General features: G+C 41.2%; 1 protein-coding gene across 2 annotated transcripts; it reads left to right on the plus strand.

The window, feature by feature from the left end:
• Positions 1-2,651: 2,651 nt before the first annotated feature.
• LOC133554636 (thyrotropin-releasing hormone receptor) lies at positions 2,652-25,161 on the plus strand. Of its 2 annotated transcripts, none has more exons than XM_061903604.1 (3): positions 2,652-2,864; positions 18,666-19,497; positions 22,577-25,161. In XM_061903604.1, exons 2-3 carry the CDS (start codon positions 18,700-18,702, stop codon positions 22,955-22,957), a joined length of 1,179 nt encoding a protein of 392 aa, XP_061759588.1. In that variant the 5' UTR covers positions 2,652-2,864; positions 18,666-18,699; the 3' UTR covers positions 22,958-25,161. The 2 variants fall into 2 exon arrangements, with proteins under 2 accessions (XP_061759588.1, XP_061759589.1); XM_061903605.1 differs by lacking the exon at positions 2,652-2,864 and adding an exon at positions 6,002-6,073.
• The last annotated feature ends 1,849 nt before the right edge of the window (positions 25,162-27,010 follow it).

Consider the following 27,010-nt stretch of genomic DNA (forward strand, 5'->3'; position numbering starts at 1 on the left):
CGATCCCCTAGGGTTCGATCGAACCCAGGTTAAGAACCATTAACCTAGGCCACTTGATGGTGCTCTTCCTTCCTGGTTCCCTCTTTTCTGTTTGGCGGGTGACTGGGGGGCTGGCAGGTCTATCTTCAGCATGCACACATGCCAGGGGGGTACTGCTCCCCTCGGGGGGTTCTTCCCTCAACCATCCGCATATCAACAATGTTTGGACCCTCGGCTCTGTGGTTCTCTCCCCGGGTGGGGGTCCTGATTGTCTTATCTGCCGAAGCAGTGCAAGGATGGTGTATGCCTTTCTTCTCGGTCTCCTTTTTCTTCCTCCCCTGATGAGTCCGTAAGCCCCTGTATGTGGTCACTTTCCGCCATCCACACCTGCACAATCGGAAGGTCTTCATCTCGTTGTCGATGTCCATTCCAGTCGTTACCGAGTAGTCAGTCCTGTTAGGCCCATCTTCCACCCCGCCTCTCGGAGGGCCTTCGGGTTGTTTTTTCTTATTCGTTTTCGTAGTTAGAGGTTGGGTGTCTCCTGGCTAGGAGACTAATGGGTTAGGTAACTAGCCGCCCACTCCCGGTACAGACTTTCCTGCTGTCATCCAGACTTTCCTGGAACTCTTCCAGTCTTTCCTGGCTGTCAACTGCCCTTTCGCAGTAGTCACTGATTACCCAGAAATCAAAATGTCTTTAAAAACACATTAAAATTCATCAGACACACTCCAATGTAGTTTAGAAATGGCAATGACGTGGTCACTATACTCACTGTACCCTGGTTTGAAATAAAAACATGAATGATTATTTATATTTCTATATTTACGTCAGTATTTAGGATATCTAATGATTAGCACACCCATTGCCAGCTATCAATTAGTGGCATTATACCTATTTGAATATCTTAGTAATGCACACCAAATTGGCCCTAGTGTGTGAATGTGAGTGTGGATGTTTTCTGTCTATCTGTATTGGTCCTGTGATGAGGTGGCGACTTGTCCAGGGTGTACCCCACCTTCTGACCGAGTGCAGCTGGGATAGGCTCCAGCAGCCTCGCGAACCTGAGAAAATGAATGGATGGATGGATGCACAAGGTGCAGTTAGGAAGAGTTCTATTGAAAACACATTTTATACAAGATATATAAGTAGGGAGTCTACGCACCATCTCTTCATCAGTTTGGGGGTCCTTGACATGGAAATCGTTGAAGACCCCTGCCCTGCAACAAACCTCTAATGTTCAAATGTTTTTTTTAAGGTCTGCGTCTTTGTCATATCATGTCAGTTTATGTAACGCCATCGCCCCACTAGATGTCATTACTGTGCTTTGGACAGATTAAAGAACAACACTTCCTGCAACACATCAGACATCAGACAAGTCTTTCCAACAACCAGGAAATGATTGTAGACAAAACAAAATGAAAATACATACATCTTATTTTTAGTATCAAACATCACTTCTTTATCTCTTTTTGTGTCATCCTGCTTCAAAATCTTTTGAAGCCTGGGATGTTATTTTAAGACTTCCTCTCAGAATATGAATAGAACACAACGTTTTATCTATTTTTTTCACGCGGTATTTGTCACAAGTAGCTTTAGTAATGGTGACACTCCAGACGTCACATTTGTGTGTCACAGTTTCTGTAACAAACTCCTGCAGGTTTTTTGGACAAATTTGGACATATTGTGCAACAGACATTAAACGGAGTAGAACACTATTTGTTATGTTAAATCAGAAGGTTTATTTTGCATAAAATGTATCCTCTCATACATCCTTACATGACATATTGATGGACCCTGCAGCTTCAACGAACGTGTCAGTTTTGCAGTAGAGCAGTTATTCCTAAACACTGTGCTGCGGCACACTATAACACTAATTTAGAATGCTGTAAGATCATCAGAATTCTAGCAACTGGTCAAAAAATTATTTGTTATTTTAGTGCGATAAAAATAATTATTTTAATCAGATTAATCACACTTTTGAAATGTGATTAATCATGATTATTCACAGTTATTACTTGCTTGAATAATACAAATAAACGTTTAAAAATGTCTTGATGTATCGGGACATTTTTAAAAGAATGAATTGTATTCATACACAAATATTTTTAAAATTGTTACTTGAATGCATGTCATTTATTTGCTCAAGACTTGATAACAGAGGAGGATGAAATGTACATTTTGAAAATTCTGCAAGAATGTGGCAAATAGCAAGGTGCTGGTGTACAACAATAAATCATTTACGGAACACATCCATAAACATAACCCAGAGTGCACTTTTGTCTGCACATATTCTTCCTTTAACCAGTTACTTCGGCAAAAATAAAAATATGCAAATCACTGTGACGTTATTGAAAGTCCCGTCAGGCTGTATTTGGAAGTAAATTTGCCAACAAGAGTAACTCTGAGGAAACCCCTCCTATAAGCAGATCTTGCGCTGTGCTTGAAGCCTCGCAATCTGTGTAAAGAAAGGCATGTAAAATCTCAATGAGTTAATGACAAGCACTTAATATAACATTTTACCGCAAACTTATCCCTAGCTTCTTCATGCTCACTGATCACTGATATAACTATAATGGTAAATGTTCACATCTTTCAACAGCTCCTTTCCCTCCACAAGCGTCCTTTTTGACCCTCGGGCCATGCCGCAGAGGGGGCACTTGGCTGCAGTTCACTTGCTACTGATGAGCCATAAGCGAGCAGAAATGGACAAAAAGAGTCAACATTATGGAAATATCAGGTTCAAATCCATGGCAAGCTGTTTTCCCGACAAGATTAGATTATTTTTCAACATAGATGAGGTGACATCCCTGCAGCAAGATTGGATTCTTTTTCATCATAGAAGAGGTGACATCCCTGCAGCAAACGCCTGCTGCGCAAGTGGTTCAGTGAGTGGTGCTTCACTTCTGTGTTAAGGTGCAGTAGCAACATAACATTTAGATTGTTACTGTGACTGATTTAGTAAGTAAAATGACATAACATTTCAATAGAAATGAAAGACGGTCAGTAGGAAGTCGAAAGGAGACTATTTTATTGCGAACAGTCAATCCAACATCAAAACATGTCAAGACACTTTCTCAAACCATTCACTTTTCGACTTCAAAATAAAAGCGCTATACATCCGGTTTAACTACGTTTACAAAATACAAATGTCTTACATTACGATCATGCTTGGTCAATAGGGATTGGCATTGGATCCGGTACCATTTTGGCACCGACCAAAACCAGCCGGTACTACCGGGTAACGATTCATGTAAGATCCAGTCATGTTTCGGTGCCTGGGTTGTGCGTGACGTCACGTCTGTTTAAATTAGCATTTGCGAGTGGCGAGTATTTGCAAGCACTGGAGAGAAAAACAGGCGATTTTCAAGTGGACATGCTCTTAGTAATTTTGCAACCCATCAATGTTTTATGACAAAAAGCCACCCATACCAAATAGAAAATGCTCTACAGTGTGGCTCGTCTATTCCAAATGCAATGCCAATGCCGATGCAGATTACACTTTGTGCAATATTTGTGACGTAAAAATCAAAACATGTGGCGGGAATACTTCCAATCTGAGGAAGCACCCGGTTAAACATAGGATTTTTCTCATGGCTGAAGAGTGCAGCCAAGTTAGATGTACGAGTGCATTGTGTATTGACCTTCCCCAGACTGCCACCGCTTCGCGCGGGGCGCAAACCCACGGCCATCTGATTAAGAGGAAAGTGTGCTGGGTGAGTTAGCCCTAGCTACTAACTTAGCGGCTAGCACACTATTTGACACTGTCAGGAAGTGAGGTTTACCAATGTACTTCTGCCGCAGCCGCTCCAGCTGGCCCTCGTTACACATGTATCATTATTAATATTATAGTAACTTACTTGATGGACATTTTTTTCATTGGGGACGTTCATAGTTGATTTTGGGTAAGCACTCCATTTATGTCACCATAGCTTGGTGCCAATTTCCACATTTGCACCGTCAAATCACACCAGTCCTAACTCTCTCAGTTTTCCTACGTTTTACCCTTTGTTCGTACTTCCCTTTATAAGCAGTTGTTCATATTCTGTAAATTTAGGTTCAAAAATATAAGGTTGTGCAGAAAATATTCATCTTCATCGTCTTTTACCAAGTCTGCAATGATTATAACCCACATGTGCATGTGGCCGGAAGTAGGACGTGTGCTGCTAGGAAATAAGTTCCGGGAATGCCTAAAATTACCAAAATACGGTGAATATTGTACATATTATGTATTGTTATGAGACTGTCCATTACATTATATACATACTTGCAGTGTGTGTACAAAACGTAGATGGAGGGTTTTGAAGTTGTTTTAGAGGGTATGTCTTTACAATCTTTAAAATTCCACTCAATCATGGCTGCTGAGTGGTCAGGTGAGCTTCGCGGCTATAATTAGAAACCTTTAAAGACGGAAAAAAGTTTACTCTTTATTAAAAAAAATACTTAATAAATATATCTCTATATTATAAATATATAAATATAGTGACTCCCATTAGCCGCGTCCAGCAAGCGTTTTTGTTTTTTTGTCTTCAGAATCGTTGAAAAAAAGCCATGCGTGTTCTTGTCTCTCAAAATAATTGTGAATGATAAAAAAATTCCTAAGAAAAGTGAATTTCCCCTTTTTTAAATTAAAATTATGCAAGCAATAACCTGTGATTAATTACCGTATTTTTAATAATAATCTTATTAAAACATCTTATAATTTGACATCAATAAAGCCAGAAAGAGACAAGCGGTAGAAAATGGATGGATGGATGGCATAGCCCAGTGGTTCTCAAATGGGGGTACGCGTACTACTGGGGGTACTTGAAGGTATGCCAAGGGGTACGTGAGATTTTTTCTTAAATATTCTAAAAATAGCAACAATTCAAAAATCCTTTATAAATACATTTATTGAATAATACATCAACAAAATATATGAATGTAAAATCATAAACTGTGAAAAGAAATACAACAATGCAATATTCAGTGTCGACAGCTAGATTTTTTTGTAGACATGTTCCATAAATATTAATGTTATAGATTTCTTTTTTGTAAAGAAATGTTTAGAATTAAGTTCATGAATCCAGATGTATCTCTATTACAATCCCAAAAGAGGGCACTTTAAGTTGATGATTACTTCTCTGTGTTGAAATCTTTATTTATAATTGAATCGCTTGTTTGTTTTTCAACATGTCTTTGTTATTTGTATATCTTTTTTTCCAAATAGTTCAAGAAAGACCACTACAAATGAGCAATATTTTGCACTGTTATACAATTTAAAAAATCAGAAACTTTATTTTACTTCGTATCTCTTTTTTTCAAGCAAAAATGCTTTGCTCTGATTAGGGGGTACTTGAATTTAAAAAAAATGTTCACAGGGGGTACATCACTGAAAAAAGGTTGAGAACCACTGGCATACCTATCTGTGTCAGCAATGCATAGTGACAGGCAGAACAAATAAATTATCTTCCACTAGATGGCAGGAGATACACTACTAAACTGTGGATCCACCTGTCGTCATTCATATCTTTCAACATTTTTGTTGGTGCTGTGCTGTGAGACTTTTTTTTAAATGTGAAACATGCGCCTTGTTGGCTCAATAAAGGTTGAGAAACACAGCATGACAATGCGTTAGATGTCTTATTTCTGTGTTTTATTAAAATCAAAATTCCTTTTCAATTATTTGAGCGTACTCCAATATTACAAAAAACACGTTGTCATTATTGTGGATTTTTCCACTCTGTTTGTGAATAACAAAACAAAACAAAAAAAAACTGACAATATAATTGATACCTTTTCTGGTGTCTACTCATTGCAGCAATGTTTTAATTGTAGACTGAGTCCTCTGTTGTCGCAATAATTATAGTACAGAATTTATGGAAAAAGCAATGACTATGTACTTGCTTTGACATTTTGAGCTTGGAAGATGGTGAAATTGATTTTGAAGTTGGTGGTGGTACAATGCAATGCTTCACAAGTACACATAATGATGTGTGAGGGAGGGCTGCACAGGAAATAGAGAGAGGACTGAGCAGACCATCATGCTAGATTGCACTTGAGCATTGTCACCATATCACACTGAGCTCACTATTCCCCTGCAAGTGATGAAGTGATGGTAAGAAGACAATTTGTATTATCTTAAATTTATATACTTTCTGTTTTAATCCCCTCTTGAATCTATTAATAATTTGTATGCTATATTGCCAAACAATGCTGCTTGTAAAATACCCTATAGTCTACATTTATCCATTATAGCATGTTATTCATAAATGCCGTTTTTTTTTGTTTGTTTTTTTTTTTCAATTTGACTCATTTTATTGTGAAGGCTAATGTATTTTTCACCTTGCTGAATTTTTTTATAGTGACTGACACTAGATAGTAAAACCAAGGAGAGATGCGAGTGAAGTTTTAAAGAGTGGGTGGTCAGTCTTGCTGAAGGGCTCTTCTACGTTAGTCAGGAAGGAGAGCAGCATCTCTCCACGTTACAATTGTAACTATTCATCTTCTATCCCGAAGTCATATTTATTCATGGAGGGGTTTAATAAAGTATACAGTGTTTTTATAAATGTTTACGGGAAATGATGTTTGTATGACTCCAAATTTTTGGCTGTTTAGATCAAAATTACACATATAGTAAAGTGAAATTACACATTCATGAGGTCATCATGATGTAGATTTGATCCCTAAAGGGGAACTGCACTTTTTTGGGAATATACATATCATTCACAATCATTATGTGAGACAGGCAGACATATGTTTTTCCTTGTCCTATGCATTTTAACCAGTAAATAAAAGGCAAGCAAAAGTCTGCTTAAAATGGAGCGTACAGGAATTATTCTATTCTGCATATAAAGCGCTTGAAAAAACATCCAAACACCTTCATCAATGGTTCATGTAGGATGAAGCACATTGATGATAAAATGTAATATTTACATATTTTGGTGATCTCAAGAATATGGCGGCGCATTAATTTAACAAGCCCATCACAAATGTTCACTCGTTTCTTTAACAACATCACTAAATACTACTCACTGAAGACTTCATTACATCCAAAAAACATGATAAAATGTCACTTACTGTACAATCTCTGCTCTCACTGGGATGCCGGCTGTTAGGATGTTAATATTTTCCTGTTTAGATGAGGAATGACTCATTAGCCCTACAAAGAAAAAAGGAGGTGGAACCCAGTGTCCTTTCGGTTCTTATTTGACATGTCCAGGTCTATATTGGCTGTCAAAATTGACCAACTTGTCTGAGTATGTCCTCAACCTTTTACCATCAAGGTGAGGGGCATGATTAATGATCTAGAATAAACATTTACGATTTCTGAGGCGAGGAAGCAGTTCACCAGCTCATGAAGTCAATACACCAGCATAAGGAAGTTACTTCTCTGTGAAGATGGGTGAAAATAGTTCAACACGATTGAATATATCTTGTGGTGTACCCCAGGGATCAATACTGGGACCAAGATATTTCAATCTTTATATAAACGATATTTGCAAAGTTACAAAAGGCTTGAAGTTAGTTTTATTTGCAGATGACACAACTGCTTTCTGTTCAGGAGAGAACACACAGAAGATAATACAAATAATAACGGAAGAAATTAATACATTTAAAAAATGGTTTGATAAAAACAGGCTATCCTTGAATCTCAGTAAAACTAAAATAATGCTATTTGGTAACAGTAGAAAAGAGCATCAGACACGAATACAAATAGATGGAATAGATATCAAAAAGGTAAAAGAAACCAGATTTTTGGGAGTATTAATAGATGATAAAATGAACTGGAAATCTCATATACAAAACATACAACATAAGGTGGCAAAAATTATTTCAATAATGAATAAAACAAAATACGTCCTGGGCCAAAAATCACTTTATATTCTCTACTGCTCGCTAGTGTTACCATATCTGAGCTTTTGTGCAGAAATATGGGGAAACAACTACCAATGTGCGCTACATTCGTTAAATGTGTTACAAAAAAGATCAATTAGAATAATACACAATGTTGGATATAGAGAACATACAAACCCTTTATTTATTGAGTCAAAAATATTAAAGCTCGTTGTGTGAATGTGAGTGTGAATGTTGTCTGTCTGTCTGTGTTGGCCCTGCGATGAGGTGGCGACTTGTCCAGGGTGTACCCCGCCTTCCGCCCGATTGTAGCTGAGATAGGCGCCAGCGCCCCCCGCGACCCCGAAAGGGAATAAGCGGTAGAAAATGGATGGATGGATGGACTTGATAAAATTGCAAACAGCTAAATTGATGTACAAAGTAAATTATAACCTGCTACCAAAGAATGTACAACAATTCTTCTCAACTAAAGAGGAGGAATATAACCTTAGAGGAAAATCTAACTTAAAACATTTGTATGCCCGTACAACACTTAAAACTTTTAGCATATCAGTATGTGGAATTAAATTATGGAATGGATTAAGTAAAGTGTCATACCTGTAATTCAGTTTTAAGTTTGATCATGTTTGTTTTGTTTTTGGACTCTTGTTTCCCGTTTTACACTTCCTGGTTTTGTTTTTCCATAGTAACCCATTAGTTTCCACCTGGTCTCCTAGTCACGCCCATGCCCTCAGTCCCGCACCTTTTCCTAATTATCACAGCCACTATATAAGTCAATTTCTTTCTGTCCATCAGTCTGGGAACATTAACTTTCATTGCCTTACATACCTCATGCCATGCTTTTTGATTCATCCACGCCAAGTAAGTTTTTGTTTGTATTTATGTCTTTGATAGTATCTTTTGTTTGTTTGTAGATAGTATTGCCATTGTGCTGTTTTTGTTTTAAGTACAGTATAGATTTTATCAAAAAATGATTTTGCACAATAGATCACATCAATCACAGCCATCGGAATTTCATGCCACGCCTCCCAAGACTCAAGTTCCACCCACGTCACAAATTATATTTTTTCAAATAATCAAACCAAAACAAATAAAAAGAAAATACAAGATGGACAATTTGGAGGGGAGGATTCTGCCCTCCTCCTCACCGCCCCTCCACCCACCCCAAGAGACTGTTTCATGTCATGATGAAAGTGTCTGGCAGCCACTCCTTGGGGGGGGGGTTGGTTCTGCCCGGTGCGGTTCCAAGCCACAGCGACCAGCACGTCACCCACCTCCAGTTTTTCGGCCGATTAAGCCGCAGCTTCCAGCTCCAAGTCCAAGTCCACCCCAAAGTCCAAGTCCAGCACCAAGTCCAGGACCAAGTCCGATGCTAGCACCAAGTCCAGGTCCAAGGCTAGCTCCAAGTTCAGGTCTGATGCTAGCACCAAGTCCAAGTCCAAAGGTAGCACCACGACCTGCTCCACGTCCAGGTCAAAGTCCACCTCCACGTCAACCTCCACGTCAACCTCCACGTCAACCTCCACGTAAACCTCCAAGTCCACGCCAACCTCCAAGTCCACATCAAAGTCATCCACGTAAACCTCCAAGTCCACGCCAACCTCCAAGTCCACATCAAAGTCAAAGTCAAAGTCCACGTCCAAGTCAAAGTCAAAGTCCAGTACCAGTGCCTGCTCCACGTCGCCAAGCACCGCCAGTGGCAGCTCCACGTCGCCAAGTGCCGCCAGTGGCAGGTCCACGTCGCCAAGCGCCGCCAGTGTCAGCTCCACGTAACCAAGCGCTGCCAGTGTCAGCTCCACGTAGCCAAGCGCCGCCAGTGTCAGCTCCACGTAGCCAAGCACCGCCAGTGACAGCTTCACGTAGCCAAGCGCCGCCAGTGTCAGCTCCACGTCGCCAAGCGCCGCCAGTGTCAGCTTCACGTCGCCAAGCGCCGCCAGTGTCAGCTTCACGTCGCCAAGCGCCGCCAGTGTCAGCTCCACGTAGCCAAGCGCCGCCAGTGGCAGCTCCACGTCGCCAAGCGCCGCCAGTGGCAGCTCCACGTCGCCAAGCGCCGCCAGTGGCAGCTCCACGTCGCCAAGCGCCGCCAGTGGCAGCTCCAAGTCAACCGCCAAGCCCAAGTCCAAGTCGACCGCCAAGCCCAAGTCCACGTCGACTGCCAAGCCCAAGTCCAAGTCGACCGCCAAGCCCGAGTCCACGCAGACCGCCAAGCCCAAATCCACGCCGACCGCCAAGCCCAAGTTCACGCCGACCGCCAAGCCCAAGTCCACGCCGACCGCCATGCCCAAGTCCACGCCGACCGCCAAGCCCAAGTCCACGCCGACCGCCAAGCCCAAGTCCACGCCGACCGCCAAGCCCAAGTCCATGCCGACCGCCAACGCCTGCCACGATGACGACGCGCCCGCCTCCTTGTTGGCCACGGATGTGGCTGCTACGTGGGCGTCCACCACGCCAAGGATGTCGACCTCCTCGTCGGCCACAGTGGTGGCCACTACGGGGTCGTCCGCCACGCCAAGGAGGTCGGCCACGGATATGGCCATTCCCGGGTCGCCCACCTCGATCCTCTACGCGTCGCCGCCACCTGACTATGCCCCGGTGGATACGGGGACACGTGGTCTGGCGACCTACCGCCATGTCCCCCTCCCGCCCTCCCATGACTCTTGATCATAGCTATTTTTTTGGGACATCTGGAATATGTCCTTAATGGGGGGGTACTGTCATACCTGTAATTCAGTTTTAAGTTTGATCATGTTTGTTTTGTTTTTGTACTCTTGTTTCCTGTTTTACACTTCCTGGTTTTGTTTTTCCATAGTAACCCATTAGTTTCCACCTGGTCTCCTAGTCACGCCCATGCCCTCAGTCCCGCACCTGTTCCTAATTATCACAGCCACTATATAAGTCAATTTCTTTCTGTCCATCAGTCTGGGAACATTAACTTTCATTGCCTTACATACCTCATGCCATGCTTTTTGATTCATCCACGCCAAGTAAGGTTTTGTTTCTATTTATGTCTTTGATAGTATCTTTTGTTTGTTTGTAGATAGTATTGCCATTGTGCTGTTTTTGTTTTAAGTATAGTATAGATTTGTATCCGCCACAGAGCGGGTCTTTGGTTGCCTTTTTTTGTATTTTGAGTATTGATAAAAACAAACATGTACCTTAATTCACGCCTGGCTCGTCCTGTAATCCCGTTTCGTCGAAGGAGCACACACAATCCATGTCCAAGCTTGACATAAAGAAGTTAAACATTGTACTGATATGACCCAGTTTAAGAGGATGTTTAAATTAATAGTGCATTACAAAGTAAAAGAAGAAGTATTATGAGAAACACTTTCAAACTTATCGAAAATAAGATATTCTTCATCTTAGTATGTTAATAATGACTGAAATAATTAAGTACATGTTAGAAAACTGCTGTGTTACTCACTCACAGATGTCATTTTGCTATTTTGATATTTTGCTGTTAAGAAGGTCGGTGAATGAATGTATATATTTGCGGGCGCTCTGAAGTGGAAAAGGGGTAGGAATAAATAAGCTTTGCTTCTTCCTACTCCTTTTCGGACATGATGTATTGTGTATTGCGAAATGATGAAATTAACTGATGTATAATGTTGTATGTATGTCATGTTCGAAATAAACTAAGAAAAGAAAGAAAAGAAAAACAATGCACCGCTAAAAATAGGTCTTTAACGGTAGCACCTATAATAACAATTTTGCTAATACTGTTAATATTTAGGTCATAAATGGAGTATTATTTGCAGTTTTTGGATAGTTATTTAGATGGCTTTATGAGCGGAATAAAGGACATCCCTTTGACTCCATTGTAAATTGAGTTTTATTCACCCGTATGTAGGTTATTGTAGCTATTATATGTAGGCCTTCTCTGATGCTTCTGCAAAAACGCACAGTATTCTTTCCTTTGCACCTGTGGTAGAGAATGATGTTTATGGACGTGGTATCTGGAGCTGTTGCAGGTCTTTGACTGACTTGCTTCATTTGGTCAATATGACTTCCATGTCTATGGGAAGTGGTGCATCCCAGTCCTCTGCTTTGGAGGGGAGCTATCGGAGAATAAACCCTCTGGGGGTAAAGGGTTTGTCATTGTGTACTATTTGAAATGGGAAGGCGTCTTTACGGATGTTCCGTAGAAGCCCAAGCCTGCGTTGGAGAAGGGTATCATCAGCAAAGAGGTTCAAGTCCTTGATGTCTTTTGAGCGATCTTTAGGGGGAAATGCCTCGACAACGGCGTGTCGGTTAGCAACTTTATGCAATCTGAGGTTGGATGCGGCAAGCATCTTCTGTACCCATTGGAGAACACTGACGGCTTGTTCTTCTGTTTTGAAAGACTTCAGCGCTTTGTCGACGTAGAACTCATGCTCGGCCAATGCACAAGCGTCGCTGCCATGGTCGGCCTTTGCCTTTTGAGCTGCTCTCTGCAAACCATACATGGGCCAAGGCAAGTGAGAGACTGTTCCCAAAGAGGTGAACTTGTATCCTATATTACACAATTTCACAGGTTAAGTCATTATTTCTGTACCACAGGAAGCGGAGAAAGTGCCTGTGGTTTTACTCTACTTAAAAAACAATGTTTTGTCGTTTTATGTTTCATGTCGGCAGTGATGGTGGCTTATTCCTTTCTGAACCTCAGCAGCAAGCCCAGTAGGCCGTTATTAAGGTCTGGACCTTTAGGTTCTTTAGTAAAAAGTCGTTGAGTGATAAGCCTGCGTGCGATGATGCATTTGAGTCGAACACTATACGTATCTTGTTTTGCTTCTTTGGATGGTACACTCCAAACATGGGTAAGTACCAGCATTCCTTCCCTGGACGCAACGGGGATACAACCTCTGCATGTCTCCGTTGGAGCATATTCTTCATGACTTACATGAAATGGGCTTTCATCTGGGGCTTTTTTTCGAGAGTGCGGTAGAGTGAGATGAGATGGTGTGTCTACAACTTATTTCACTGAACTCCATGTCTACGGACTACACAATATAGCCCCAGGGTCTTCCACCTGCATTCTCTGTAAGCCCAGCAATTGTCTTTGACTTGTACTGGAAGGTGCAACAAGAGATCTTAAAGAGATCGAATAACTCTGACCATGCAAGAGAGTGGTTGCTCTGTTAGTACAATTTTTATCTTTTTTTGGATTTTTTCTGGAAACACATTGACAGGGCATATTTTAGCGCAGGGGTAGGGAACCCATGGCTCTAGAGCCAGATGTGGCTCTTTTGATGACTGCATCTGGCTCTCGGATAAATCTGAGCTGACATTGCTTAACACGATAAGTAATGAATAATTCCGCTGGTAATCACAGTGTTAAAAAATAACGTTCAAAATATAAAACATTCTCATGCTTTTTTATGTTCAAGAAGTTGTGTTAATGGTAAGAAGTAATTGATTTATTTTTGGTTAGTGTGGGGCTTGCCCTCCTGGGGGTTCTTCAGACCACCAAGAGCCTGTTTTAGGGTTACAATATTGTTTTATTTTATTTTTCTCTCAGTTGCTTTCCAGCAATTGTCTTTTTCTCTTTCGTCCTCACTCGCGCTCTGGCTCCTGCCCCGACCCCGTCTCTCCTCCTGGCTGCTGCTTATAACAGAGTGACAGGTGATTAGATAACAAGGCCCAGATTGGGCCATCTACGCACCTGTTGCTGATTTCGAGGCCGGTCCTGGCAACATCCTGCTTTGCTGCAGGCCCGCAGGCCACGCCCCTTCCACAGTTAGCTTCAGAATAACAATGTTATTACAAAGAATAAGAGACCTATTATACTCTGGAAATGTTGGTCTTACTTAAAAATGCACGCGTTTAGTTGTGTTCAGTGTAAAAAAAAATATATAATATGGCTCTTAGGGAAATACATTTTAAAATATTTGGCTTCTTGGCTCTCTCAGCCAAAAAGGTTCCCGACCCCTGTTTTAGCGCATGCCTTGGCACTCAGTCCTTCACCACATATCTGGTTACACTTTGATGTGACATCCTGTGACTCTACTTCATCCTCCACCCCGCCCTATATACTGGACGGCTCAAACCTCCAAATTAGGAGACTCAGTGCATTTTTTTAGAAACTGACAGTTTCTGGCAATATGGTTGGTGAAAGAGCAACATTGGAAACAGATTGAGTGTTCCCTTAAAAACTGCTTGCGTTCGTCTAGGCTCTTTCCTCGGAAGCCTCTGCATTTTTCAAGGGAATAGAGTTTCTTGTGCATAAAGCAGAATTTGAGTGTCCCATTCTCTTTCCGCTCCTTAGGACCGACTGCAGGGACCACTTGTGTTTTGTGACATGTGTTTTGTGGACTAATATCTTTGTAGGTCTCTCCCACCTGCTCCTTTTCACTGATTGGGTGCCTGAGGCTCTGAGGAAATTGAAACTGGGGTCTGTGCGAGCCTTTGCCTCTCTGCAAACAAAGTCTGTAAAAAACTTGTTGGATGTTTTTGCTTGTATCTGGACTCATAGGATATCCACTCTTTGTAGATATTGTGGGGAAGTTTCTCAATTATTGGTCTAACTCCCCTTTGGGCGTCAAAATATGAGAGGCCCAGAAAAACCCATCTTGCTTGGCAGCAACAAGCTTTAGCAGAAGTTCTGCCAGATCCGAGTCTTTTTGGGTCCTTTGTGGTGATCTTAGGGAAATCTTCTAATATACTAAAGAGGGCTTGTCCGATGGCTTTTGGTGAGCTGTATGTTCCTTCGAGCCTGTCCCAAACCTATCTTAGTCCAGTGGGAGGGCTCCTAATGTTGACTGTTTTATTCTCTTCACACTTTGCAACAACTCTTTTCCAAGATATTTCAGTAGTAGATCAACATCTTCTGTAGCAGACAGATGTAGGCAGCGGATGGCATTTTGAAAGGACGTCTTACAGGCCCAGTAGTTGGCTAAGGGCAAGATATTTGGCAAGGTTGAAGAAGCTTTGGGCAAGTTCTTAACTTACCCCATTTGGCGTTGTAGCGGGCTTAACTATTTATTACCGTAACTGTTGTATACAAAAACATGTGATGTAAACTGTGTTACAAATTGAGAATAGGAAGTAAATATATGTATAATTAGTATGAAATGGAAAAGGGGTTGGATTAAACAAACTTTGCTCCTTCCTACTTCTTTTCGGGCATTCTGTAAAGACAAATGGGAAGTATGTGATGTATCATACTGAAGCTGCATACATATTCGAAGTAAACTCCAACCAACCAACACACGTATCCATTATGTAGACAGGCAATAGACGTCATTTTCCCCACTGCACTGTTGACCTTTCTTGCTGTCACGGATCGCTCAGATTTAATCAGGACACCGTCTCTTTTTGCGCCCAGTAGACAACAGCGCCATATACTAACTGATTTCATCAAAGTTACTCATTATTTAGGCTTTAAAGTACCAGTGGAAAACCAAGTTGCCTCTATATTTAAGCTATGCTCATATATCTGAATTATGACACCAAAATACTTCTAAAGTTGGCAAATAAATATAATCAATATAGTATTAATTTCACTGAGGAAGCCAGTCCCATGATCCATGACGTAGCTTTAGGAACCACAGCTCTCTTCCCCATCAGCAACAATGATAATCAAGCAGACTTTGTGAGAGCCAACAATAATTACTCCGGGAAAAATTCTTATCCAGGACGTTATATTTTTGAGCCCCAACACAAAGAGGATGAGCAATAAGTTTTAGAAGTCGAGTGCTAAATGGATGTAGCTTTATTGAAACCCTATAGCATCAGAATTATTGCTAAGTGCTAAACATACAAACTAACCATGATAAACAATAATAAAAACAAACACTTACTGTACAAATTCCGCTGTCGCTGGGATGCGGACCGACGAGACGCTCACATAATCCTGTTTAGATGAAGACTCAATCACAATCCTTACAAAGGGTTACAAAAAGTCTCTGCAACTAGGTCTTTTTGTGTCTTTTTTGCCATCTCGGAGGATGTCAAAGTCGACCATCCTCTTGATCCATGGCCACATTTGTCATCTACTACTACTACTACTACTACTACTACTACTAGGAGAGAGATGCATGAATTAAAATCAAAAATTAACTTTTACCAACTTTGAGACAAAGCAGAAGCAGCCAGTGTGTCAATAGCAGCTTAAGCTAGCATTAGCTCACTGCTCTCAATGTGCCACTAAATTGGGTGATGTGTTGGCGCTCATAACAAAATCGCTCATATTTGGTAAATGTTCAGGGCACAACATGTAAATGGAGTATTGTTGTTGGTTCCTGAATGTTTTTTAGAGGGTATAATGGGCGCAATAGAGGACCCTCCACCCCAGGGGTCGGGAACCTTTTTGGCCGAGAGAGCCATTAAAGCCAAATATTTTAAAATGTATTTCCGTGAGAGCCATATACAATTTTTAACACTGAATACAACTAAATGCGTGCATTTTTAAGTAAGACCAACATTTTTAGAGTATAATGCGTTTCAGAATAACATCGAAACCAACCATCCATCCATCCATTATCTACCACTTGTCCCGTTCAATAATAAGTGACATGCTTCTTACCATTAATGCGACTTCTCGAACAGGTGGGGTAGAAAACGGATGCATGGATTAAAATGCATGAGAATGTTTTATTTTTAACTCTGTGATTACCAGCGCAATTATTCATTACTTATCGTGTTAAGCAATGTCAGCTAATATTTATCTGAGAGCCAGATGCAGTCATCAAAAGAGCCACATCTGGCTCTAGAGCCATAGGTTCCCTACCCCTGCTGTACCCGTTGACTCAATTGTTAGCTATTTATTTACGATTTAAGCAGATGTGTTCTTGTCTTACATAAGAATTGTGAATGATAAACAACATATCGCTTTCCTATTTTTTCGTATTTCCAGTATTACTGATCTGATAATATGGTCAGAGTGCAGTTACTCCAGTAATGTAGATTCCACAGAAATTGGCAAAGATATTTGGAGCGAACTATTCAAAATGGTCGACTGAAGTTGCGGCATTTTGTGATGTTTAAAAGGTATTTTCACATACTTTGTAGAGTGTAAATGAAATTGGATGTGGTTTAATGGATACAATGACACTGTCATGATCAACTGCTCGGATCATGGCATATTCTGGTTTTAGTTCTGTTTTTGTATCTCGTCTTGTTATTTGACTTCCTTAGTTCCTGGTGGCACTTCCTGTTTTGTTTTGTTGCCATTGTTACATATTAGTGTCACCTGCCTTGTGTTTTGTACGCGCACCTTCCTCCTAATTTCTGTCCTTATTTAAGCGATCCTCCTCTGTTCATTCATCCTCGCAGTCTAAACAATTTGCTTTCCATGCTACAGGTGACGTCGCTATCCTGCATCGTGGTAAATACCTTTTTGTACTCGTTAGCTTCCAAGCTATTCTTTGTTTATTTCCCTAGCTTCCATGCTAGCGTCCTTAGTTCTTTGTAGCTCACATGCTAATTCTGTTGGTTTTGTTGTTAGTGCCTTTGTGCAAGTATTTCTGTTCTTAGCTTGTTTTTGTAGTTAAATAACTCATCATTCTTACTTCCACGCTGTGTTCCATCCCGACTGCATCCACGAGAGAATGCAACCACACCACGATGCCAGCTAAAAGTCACAGAAACACAGTTAAGCCTTTAAAGTCAACTCGTTTTTCCACTCAACTGGTACTTCAATCATAATCACAGCAAAAAAGACACGAAGCAAGCGAAGATGAGCGCCAATTTTTGATGACGTCATCAAATTTCAATGCATTGACTGGTCTGATGAATTTGTCTGTGCAAGTGTGCTTGTCGGTTTCTGAAGTAAAACGGAATATTTAACGGTGAAATGCGAAAGATAAGTACCTTTTGCGACTTCCTGGTCTAGAATGGTGTAAACTAATTTATGGTACGAAATCAGCAGAATGGTGTTTATTGTTTTTTGAATATAATATAATCATATCATATAATCATCCACATTGTGGCACTTGGGAGAAAAACAATGGAACGTTGTCATTGGACCATGTCGACCAATTCTGAAGCTGAAGATTTTGACGAGAAATTTCCTTATACTTGACTTGAATGTCAGACATTCATACAGTATAAGGCAAGACATTCAGGCTAAATAAAGTGGCTAAAATAATTATATTCAGATCAATCCAAAAGATGAGGCATAGAACACAAAAGATGATAGACTATCGAGGACAACAGGGTTGTTTTACCCTGGTCAGAATTGTTCCTCATCAAAACATATTTCGATAGTCCCATTCACACTCACAATAATGAAATTTAATCGCAAAGGTTTCAATATATCATGTGTTTCAGTCTGCCTCACTTACTATAAACGGACTTAACGCTAGTAAGTTATTTCGGCACAACCTTCACGGAACAAAAATAAAATTACACCAGCGCTGCACGTTCTTATACGCGCAAATCTAAAAACACGCTATATGCTACATTAGCTTATAAATGGCAGCAGGACAAAGCAGAAATTTTTCCTTACGCCAGCACAAGCTGAGGTTAGTGTGGGAAAGTTTCAGGTACTTAAAAAAGCCATTGCAGACAATGGCTCACCCATTTGCAAAAACCTGCCAAAATAAAGTATTCTAGCGTGAGTCATTAAGGAGAGCGGACTAGAGCAAAAGGACTCCAAAGTAAGCCAACTGCTAACACACTTTCCACCACCAAGTCACATTAACACTGATCTTAAAACTCCTAACCCACCTGTACGCACCTAAGCAGCCAACTTCTTGTCGGTCATCAACCTCGTTCAACACACAGTTATCTGTTTAGAAAATAGTCTTTCTGTGTCAAACTAATGTAAGCAAAACGGTCGATTAGACAAGGGGAGAACATTAAAGTCAACAGTATTACAAACATAATTTGTTTTTTTTTGGTTGCTACCACGCAAAACTATTTTCTATCTCCAGGTTTCCTTCTGCTGCCCCTGACGATCAATCCGCCATGAAGTTGAAACATTCCAAAATGGAGAACCACACTGCCAACGTTCAGAATGTCACCTCGCTTGTAAACATGACCAGAATGCCTCTGAACCCAATGGAAGAGCAAGTTGTGACCATATTTCTCACAATACTCATCTGTGGCGTCGGGATTGCCGGTAACATCATGGTGGTGCTGGTGGTGCTGCGTACCAAGCACATGGTGACTCCGACCAACTGCTACCTCGTCAGTCTGGCAGTGGCTGACCTCATCGTGCTTCTAGCCGCTGGTCTGCCCAACATCTCTGATGTGGTAGCTTTCTGGATATACGGCTACACGGGGTGCTTGTGTATCACCTATCTGCAGTACCTGGGCATCAACGTGTCGTCTTGCTCCATCACTGCGTTCACCATCGAACGATACATCGCCATTTGCCACTCCATCAAGGCTCAGTTCATATGCACTGTGTCCAGGGCCAAGAAGATCATAGCTGGAGTGTGGATCTTCACATCACTCTACTGCATTATGTGGTTCTTCCTGGTGGACACTGATGAAAGAGTCTACGCTAATGGAGTGGTGGTTACCTGTGGCTACCGTGTCTCCAGGAGCCTTTACATGCCGATCTACTTCCTGGATTTCAGTTTGTTCTACGTCATCCCTCTCATGGTGGCGACCGTGCTCTACGGCCTCATCGCCAGGATTCTCTTCATGAGCCCTGTGCCGTCACACCTGAGCAGCAAAGCTGCAGGGGACTCGGTTCACCAAGGTCGCTCCAGCAACACTAAGAAGGGCCACAAGGGGGCAGTGTTTGTGAGGAAGCAGGTAAGGTGCCGGAAACATCCTGGCCCAAGATCACACATCATTCCCTCCTTGCCTATGACCCCTTCTATAGTGCCTGTTTTTTCGCTCGTTGCTAGGGTGAATGAGTTTATGCTTCTTCTTCTTCAATTTTGTTATATAACTAGGGGAGGATGATACTGTGAATTTTGATATCGATCCAAGGCCAAATAAATACAGGCTGGTATCGTTAAAAAAAAAAATAACAATGTGACAAAAATAATATTTTAAAATTCAGAGCAGCAGAGAAAGAGAGAGGGATGTGCTGTTTGCACTGATGGACTAGAAGGGACAAAATATTACATTTAGAATGTAAACTAAACCACTAAAATAACTACCATTACACGTACACCATAGTGCCAAAAGTATTTGGCCACCTGCCTTGACTGACATATAAACTTGAAGCGCCATCCCATTCCTAACCCATAGGGTTCAATATGATGTCGTTCCACTTTTTGCAGCTATTACAGCTTCGACTCTTCTGGGAAGGTTGCGGATTGTGTTTATAGGAATTTTTGACCAATCTTCCAAAAGTGCATTGGTGAGGTCACACACTGATGTTGGTCGAGAAGGCCTGGCTCTCGGTGTCCGTTCTAATTCATCCCAAAGGTGTTCTCACAGGTTCAGGTCAGGACTCTGTGCAGGCCAGTCAAGTTTTTCCACACCAGACTCTGTCATCCATGTGTTTATGGACCTTGCTTTGTGCACTGGTGCAGAGTCATGTTGGAAGAGGAAGGGGCCCGCTCCAAACTGTTCCCACACAGTTGTGAGCATGGAATTGTCCAAAATATTTTGGTATCTTGGAGCATTCAAAGTTCATTTCACTGGAACTAAGAGGCTAAGCCCAACTCCCCAAAAACAACCCCACACCATAATTCCTCCTCCACCAAATTTCATAATGCAGGCCGGAATGTACCGTTCTCATGGCAACCTCCAAACCCAGATTCGTCCATCAAATTCCAGATGGAAAAGCGTGATTCATCACTCCAAAGATACGCGTCTTCACTGCTCTAGAGTCCAGTGGATTTGTTGCACAGGTGGCATCCTATGACAGTTCCACGCTGAAAATCACTGAGCTCCTGAGAGCAACCCATCCTTTCGCAATTTTTTGTAGCAGCAGTCTCCTTGCCTATGTGCTTGATTTTATACACCTGTGGCTGGGTCAAGTGATTAGGACACCTGATTCTTTTCATTTGGATGGGTGGCAAAATACTTTTGGCAATATAGTGTATGTGTGAAAATTGATGTCAGTAGTCAGAAGAGCAGAAAGCTTGTGAGGGTCAACAAGTGCCTGAGTGGGCAGCAGAGACAAAGAGAGTGTTGTTTACACTGACAGACCAGAAGGAACAAAAATGTATAAAATAACTGAAGCTAAATGTTAAAGTACCAATGATGGCCACACACACATACTAGGTGTGGTGAGATTATCCTCTGCATTTGACCCATCACCCTCACTCCCTGGAAGGTGAGGGAATCATTTTGATGATTTAAGCCTCAATTCCAACCCTTGATGCCGAGTTAATGGGTTCCATTTTTATAGTCTTTGGTATGACTCGGCCGGGGTTTGAAATCACGACCAACTGATCTCAGGGCGGACACTTTAACCACTAGGCCACTGAGCAGGTCTACCATGTAATTACCATTACATTCAGATATTTGTAAAAAATATCTGATGTAGTCAATAGAGCAAAGAGGGGAGGGGCAAATAGTGCCTGAGTAAGCAACAATGACAGAGCTAGATGTGCTGTTTGAACTGACAGACTCGAAGGGACAAAAATATTACTCCATCGATCCATCTATCCATCTTCTTCTGCTTATTCGAAATCTGGTCATAGGGGCAGCAACCTAAGCTAAGCAGCCTAACTTCCCTATCCCCAGTCATCTCCCGGGGGATCCTGGGGCAATCCTAGGCTAGCTGGCAGACATCGTCCTTCCCAACGTTTCCTGGATCTTGGCCTCCTGCCGGTCAGACGTGCCCTTAATACCTGCCCTAGGAGGCATTCGGGGGGCATCCTGACCAGATGCCCAAACCGTCCGTCTGGCTCCTCCCGATGTAGAGGAGCAGCAGCAGCTGTACGCTGAGCATCTCCGGAATGACTGAGCTTCTCACCCTATCTCCAAGGGAGAGCCCTACCACCCGACGGAGGAAACTCCTTCTGGCCGATTGTACCTGTGATCTTGTCCTTTTCTGTCATAGCCCAAAGCTAATGACCAAATAGGAACGTAGATCGACTGAAAAATTGAGAGCTTCCGTGGGGCAAAAATTTGGTGCTATGCTACTACATACATGTAATATTTAAAGCAAAAATATTCAGTGTTGTGGAACCTTTAAAGTAGAACACCTCAATTGGTAAAATCTGACAAAAATTTGTCAAATCAACGGAAACTTCAAGTTCGATATCATTATCGGCTTTGCGTATGGAGTAGCTTACCGGGCACACTGAGAGAGGAGAGAAAGGCTCTGCGTAGGTGAAAGGGGGCCTTCTCTGCGCCGTGTGGGGTTTGAAAGAGACAATGGTATTGTTCTGCTTCGCGTATTACCGTAAACAAAATGAGTTCCGTTTCTTGTGCCCTAATTAGCTGCACTCCCCTTCTTTTGTTCCTTTTTCTACTCATTGTTGCGTGTTCTCCGACTACCTTGTGAGTATTATTACCTTAACTCACCATCTGCCTCTCATCTGTCTCATCTTGGGGTCACGTTGCTAAAGCTGCATCCACGTTCGTGACAAAAAGTTTGTAAACCAAAAAGTTTGCAAATAGAGGGGTTCGTAAATCAATGTTCCACTCAAATGAAATTGACAGGTAGTATCCGAATTCCCTAGTTATACAGGTAAATGCTACCTGAAGAGTTATTAATTAATGTTTGTTGTCAGGTGACTGTGCCTGGAACAAATTAGTTTACTTCACATTTAAAGCCTATGAGAAAAATGTTATTAAAATGTGATCCTGGAAGTCAGGTCTTTAGTTATGTATCAAACGTTACATTGGTATTGTTTGTAGTAATGTGATTGGACAGATACAGAACATGGTTGTTTGAATATTATATGTTTCTTTACTGCTCCAGATCACCAAGATGCTGGCAGTGGTCGTCGTCCTCTTCGCCCTACTGTGGATGCCTTACCGCACCCTGGTGGTGGTTAATTCTGTCATCGATCCACCGTACCACAACACGTGGTTCCTGCTCTTCTGCAGAATGTGCATCTACACCAATAGCGCCATTAACCCCATCATTTACAACCTCATGTCCCAGAAGTTCAGATCCGCCTTCAAGAAGCTATGCAAGTGCACCCGGCGACACAAAGAGGAGGCGACGGAGTACAATGTACGCATGTATTACAGTGTGACCAAGGACTCCTCCCATGAGAGCAACGAGCTGGTCACTGAGCAGGATGAGGTCAGCGACCGCACCATCGAGAGGTTCTATTCAACGGATGATGATGCTTGATACAGGTTTTGCATGTACGTACAGAACATCTTGCATCATCAGTACATGTTATATCATGTTATTTCAATGCAGAAGTGCCTTCCACATCTTTAAATGTTTGCCAGTGATCCATAGGATCTTCCTATACTCTCGTTTCTAATATTCACATAATCCCCCAAAAAACATGGTAGCTATGCCCACTTCTTGCAGTCGATGTGTGACTTTGTGTTTTATTGTATGTCATCTCAATTCTGTGTACTTCAATCTACTCCATAGGACAACTAGTATTATCATGGAGATGAGTAAGTGATTTGAAATGCAAGCTAGTTGTAATTTCATCAATGCATTCTTGCCAACACCTGAAACATTAATAGAGTAAGTATATCACTGATATCATTAAAAATATTGTCAAGAGGCAGGGAGTGCTGTGTATAGTGTTAATGTGATAAATTGTGAGTGTGTGCCTATGTTTTTGTATGTGTGTTGCTGAACCACAAGTGACATTCAATTGTTCCAGGTGCATTAGTTCAGCAGCAGACAAATTCCCTTACGATAGCTATTGTATAAATTTGATGAGTTCATGTGCTAAAATTGATACCTCAGTTGTCCTTGTTTTGAGTAATTTTTTTGAGGATTTTTCTTTTTAAAAAGCCATCTTGCTAATGTGGGTTGCAATTGCAGTGTTTCTAACAACCATTGTGATAGTCACAATTTGAAAAATGCAAATGTATTGCAAAAAAATGGATTTTAATAATCTCGAACAAATTTTGCAGTAAAATCAAAAACTTCCAAACAATCTTTCTAGGCAAAAGGAGAATAATCATGTATTTGCCAGCCTGGCCCTAAAAATGAGTGACGACTTTTTTTTTTTTTCCAGAGGAACGCCTATTCCACCATTGTAATGAATTAATTTAATCCCAACAAACTACTTTTTGGTCAGGACATGTTGGTGACGAACCCCAACATGCAGAGACGACAGGATGGATGCAGAAAAACATGATTTAACGTCCAAAAGAAAATGCAGGAAAACTGGAATCAGGAACCAGGAAACAGGCAACTGAAACAGCTAACAAGATACCAAGAAACAAGGAGCTAGGATACAGCAAACATGAACAGCTCACAGCAAACAATACTCCAGCATTGACCGGTGGGCGAGGCAGGTATAAATAATGGCCTGATTGGCATTTGCCACTAGGTGTGCCAGACTGCCAATCAGGTACAGGTGAGGGAAACAAGCGCTCAGGGAGACGTGCAGGAAAAGGAACCAAAATAAGAGCGCTGACAGGAAATAAAACACAAACAGAGGAAAAACTAAAAAATAACCAAACTATCAGGGACAAGCCTGACATTTTTTGGGTGACCCCTGGACAGGGAGGTCAGAGGTTTACATTGCTTTCGGCATCATGACATCAATACATTGACAGCTGAATCACAAGACAACAACAGCAGCGTAAACAGAATTCAGTTCGTCATTTGAGAGAGTAGCGGCTGCACACGCTTGACTACATTTTTTCCCACAGCACTTTCTTGCTAACGTACTGCTCAAATTTATCAGGACAGCGTCTTATTTTGTGCCAAAAATGCCCAACCACACGCTCACTGATTTCATCAAAGTTACTCATTATTGCTGCTCTAATTTACTTACAAACATGGCAAAGCAGACATGAAGCAAGCGAACATGACCTCTGATGTCATCAAATGTTGATGCACTGATTGGTCTGATGGATTTGTCTGTTTACCACAAAGACAGCAGGGCACTTGTTGGTTTCTGAAGTAAAATGGTAGAGAAATGTCAGGGATAATTTGCTGTTATGGGATATTTGGGATTTACCTTCTGGTGTAAACCAGTGGCTCTCAAACTTTCTTCACCAAGTACCACCTCAGAAAACACTTGGCTATCCAAGTACCACCGTAATGACCAACATTAAAATACAGTAGCGAAGTATATCGAAATATTCATTATATACAAGGCAGAGGTTTTATTTAACAAGCATATTTAATATTGTTGGCCACTTTAACATTACACACCCATTTGAAAAGGGATACCGTGTTTGGCGTAGCACTAGATGGAGCCCACAGTTTGAGAATGTGTGTATACTATTTAGTGGTACTCACAGTTCAAAATCAACGAAATCGGTTGATTGTTTTTTGCGCCCTAACTTTTCATTTTTCAATCATTAGTACGACATCTAACAGTGGCATTGAGTTTTTAAATGGTATAGTACAACTGCATGAACAACCATACACAAATGTATATTTCAACAGCAACAGTCATACGTTGTTTTAGTTAGTGTATCTAAATATAAATATGAACTAAGATAGAAAGCAAAATGTGCATGTATTTTTGAACAAACGAATATACAAAGTAGTCAATAGTTGTACAAATGAAGTTATTTTATTTTTGGTAGTCTGTGTCATTAAAGGCCTACTGAATTTAGATTTTCTTATTTAAACGGGGATAGCAGGTCCATTCTATGTGTCATACTTGATCATTTCGCGATATTGCCATATTTTTGCTGAAAGGATTTAGTAGAGAACATCGACGATAAATTTCGCAACTTTTAGTAGCTAATAAAAAAGCCTTGGCCTTTACCGGAAGTAGCAGACGATATGCGCGTGACGTCACAGGTTGTGGAGCTCCTCACATCTAAACATTGTTTACAATCACGGCCACCAGCAGCGAGAGCGATTCGGACCAAGAAAGCGACGATTTCCCCATTAATTTGAGCGAGGATGAAAGATTTGTGGATGAGGAAAGTGAGAGTGAAGGACTAGAAAAAAAAAAGACTATACAGTGGGAGCGATTCAGATGTTATTAGACAAATTTACTAGGATAATTCTGGAAAATCCACTATCTGCTTATTGTGTTACTTGTGTTTTAGTGAGATTATATGATCGTATCTGTAAAACCTGAAGGTCGGCCCCAGCGCCTTTTTTCAGCACCAGTCGACGGGTGGTGGCGATGCCCATCTCTGCCCTTCGCAAGGGACCCTCTTCGAAACACGATCTTTCAAAATGATTGCTGCATAATACACTATACTTTGTGTGTATGGTCCAATCCAACCATATTCGCTTGACCGCTCCGTTCCATAGTAAAGCTTCACCGTCATCTTTCGGGAATGTAAACAATGAAACACCGACTGTGTTTGTGTTGCTAAAGGAGGCCGCAATACACCGCTTCCCACCTACAGCTTTCTTCTTTGATGGCTCCATTATTCATTGAACAAATTGCAAAGGATTCAGCAACACACGTGTCCATAATACTGTGGAATTATGCAATGAAAAGAGACGACTTATAGCTGTGAACTGTGCTGGAACAAAATGTCCTCAACAATGCGTGATGTCACGCGCACGCGTCATCATATCGCGACGTTTTAGCATGATACTTCGGCGCGAAATTTGAAATTGCAATTTAGTAAACTAAACCGGCCGTATTGGCATGTGTTGCAATGTTAATATTTCATCATTGATATATAAACTATCAGACTGCGTGGTCGGTAGTAGTGGGTTTCAGTAGGCCTTTAAGTGTGTATAATTATTTTACAACTTAGGGTATTTTTTGTATAGGAACAGCTCTTTGTGGTGTTTTGTTGAAGTTTTGTTTTGTTCGACATGTTTTTATTAGTCTATGAGAGTTTTGTGTGACCAGTAAAAATAAAATGGGACACCTTGTGCTCTTCTACTTGTTTTACTGGAACAAAATGAAAAGCCATTAGAAAATTGTGTTCAGTTGGAAAAAAAATTGACTAATTATATTTTTTGACGTATTGCATCGTTTTCCTTGTGCATTCTCTGTTGATGTCATCCTCCCTAAGGATCTGATTTACATCCGCCAGTTGGAATCAACATGTAACTCAAAAGTAATATATCCTAAAAAAAAATAAAGATGTCTCTAAAAGTAAATTAAAAAATTAGCGAAGCAGTAAGAGATGTACATTTTACTGTTTGAAACTGATAGTGAAACAGCAACCGCCGAACAGTTTTAATCTTGAGAAATCACACTGCATGTGCTAAATGATTCCGCTTGCATTTCCTCCTTCCTGTATTGTGGGCCTTTTGATGATCAGCATTTTT

The sequence above is a fragment of the Nerophis ophidion genome, linkage group LG06 (genome assembly GCF_033978795.1).
Source record: "Nerophis ophidion isolate RoL-2023_Sa linkage group LG06, RoL_Noph_v1.0, whole genome shotgun sequence".
Classification (NCBI taxonomy): Eukaryota; Metazoa; Chordata; class Actinopteri; order Syngnathiformes; family Syngnathidae; genus Nerophis; species Nerophis ophidion.

Excerpts from the sequence above, each read along its gene's own strand:
- LOC133554636 (XM_061903604.1), top strand. The coding sequence starts at position 18,700 with ATGAAGTTGAAACATTCCAAAATGGAGAACCACACTGCCAACGTTCAG. Across the intron at positions 19,498-22,576 it reads CAGTGTTTGTGAGGAAGCAG|ATCACCAAGATGCTGGCAGT; the intron begins GTAAGGTGCCGG and ends TTACTGCTCCAG.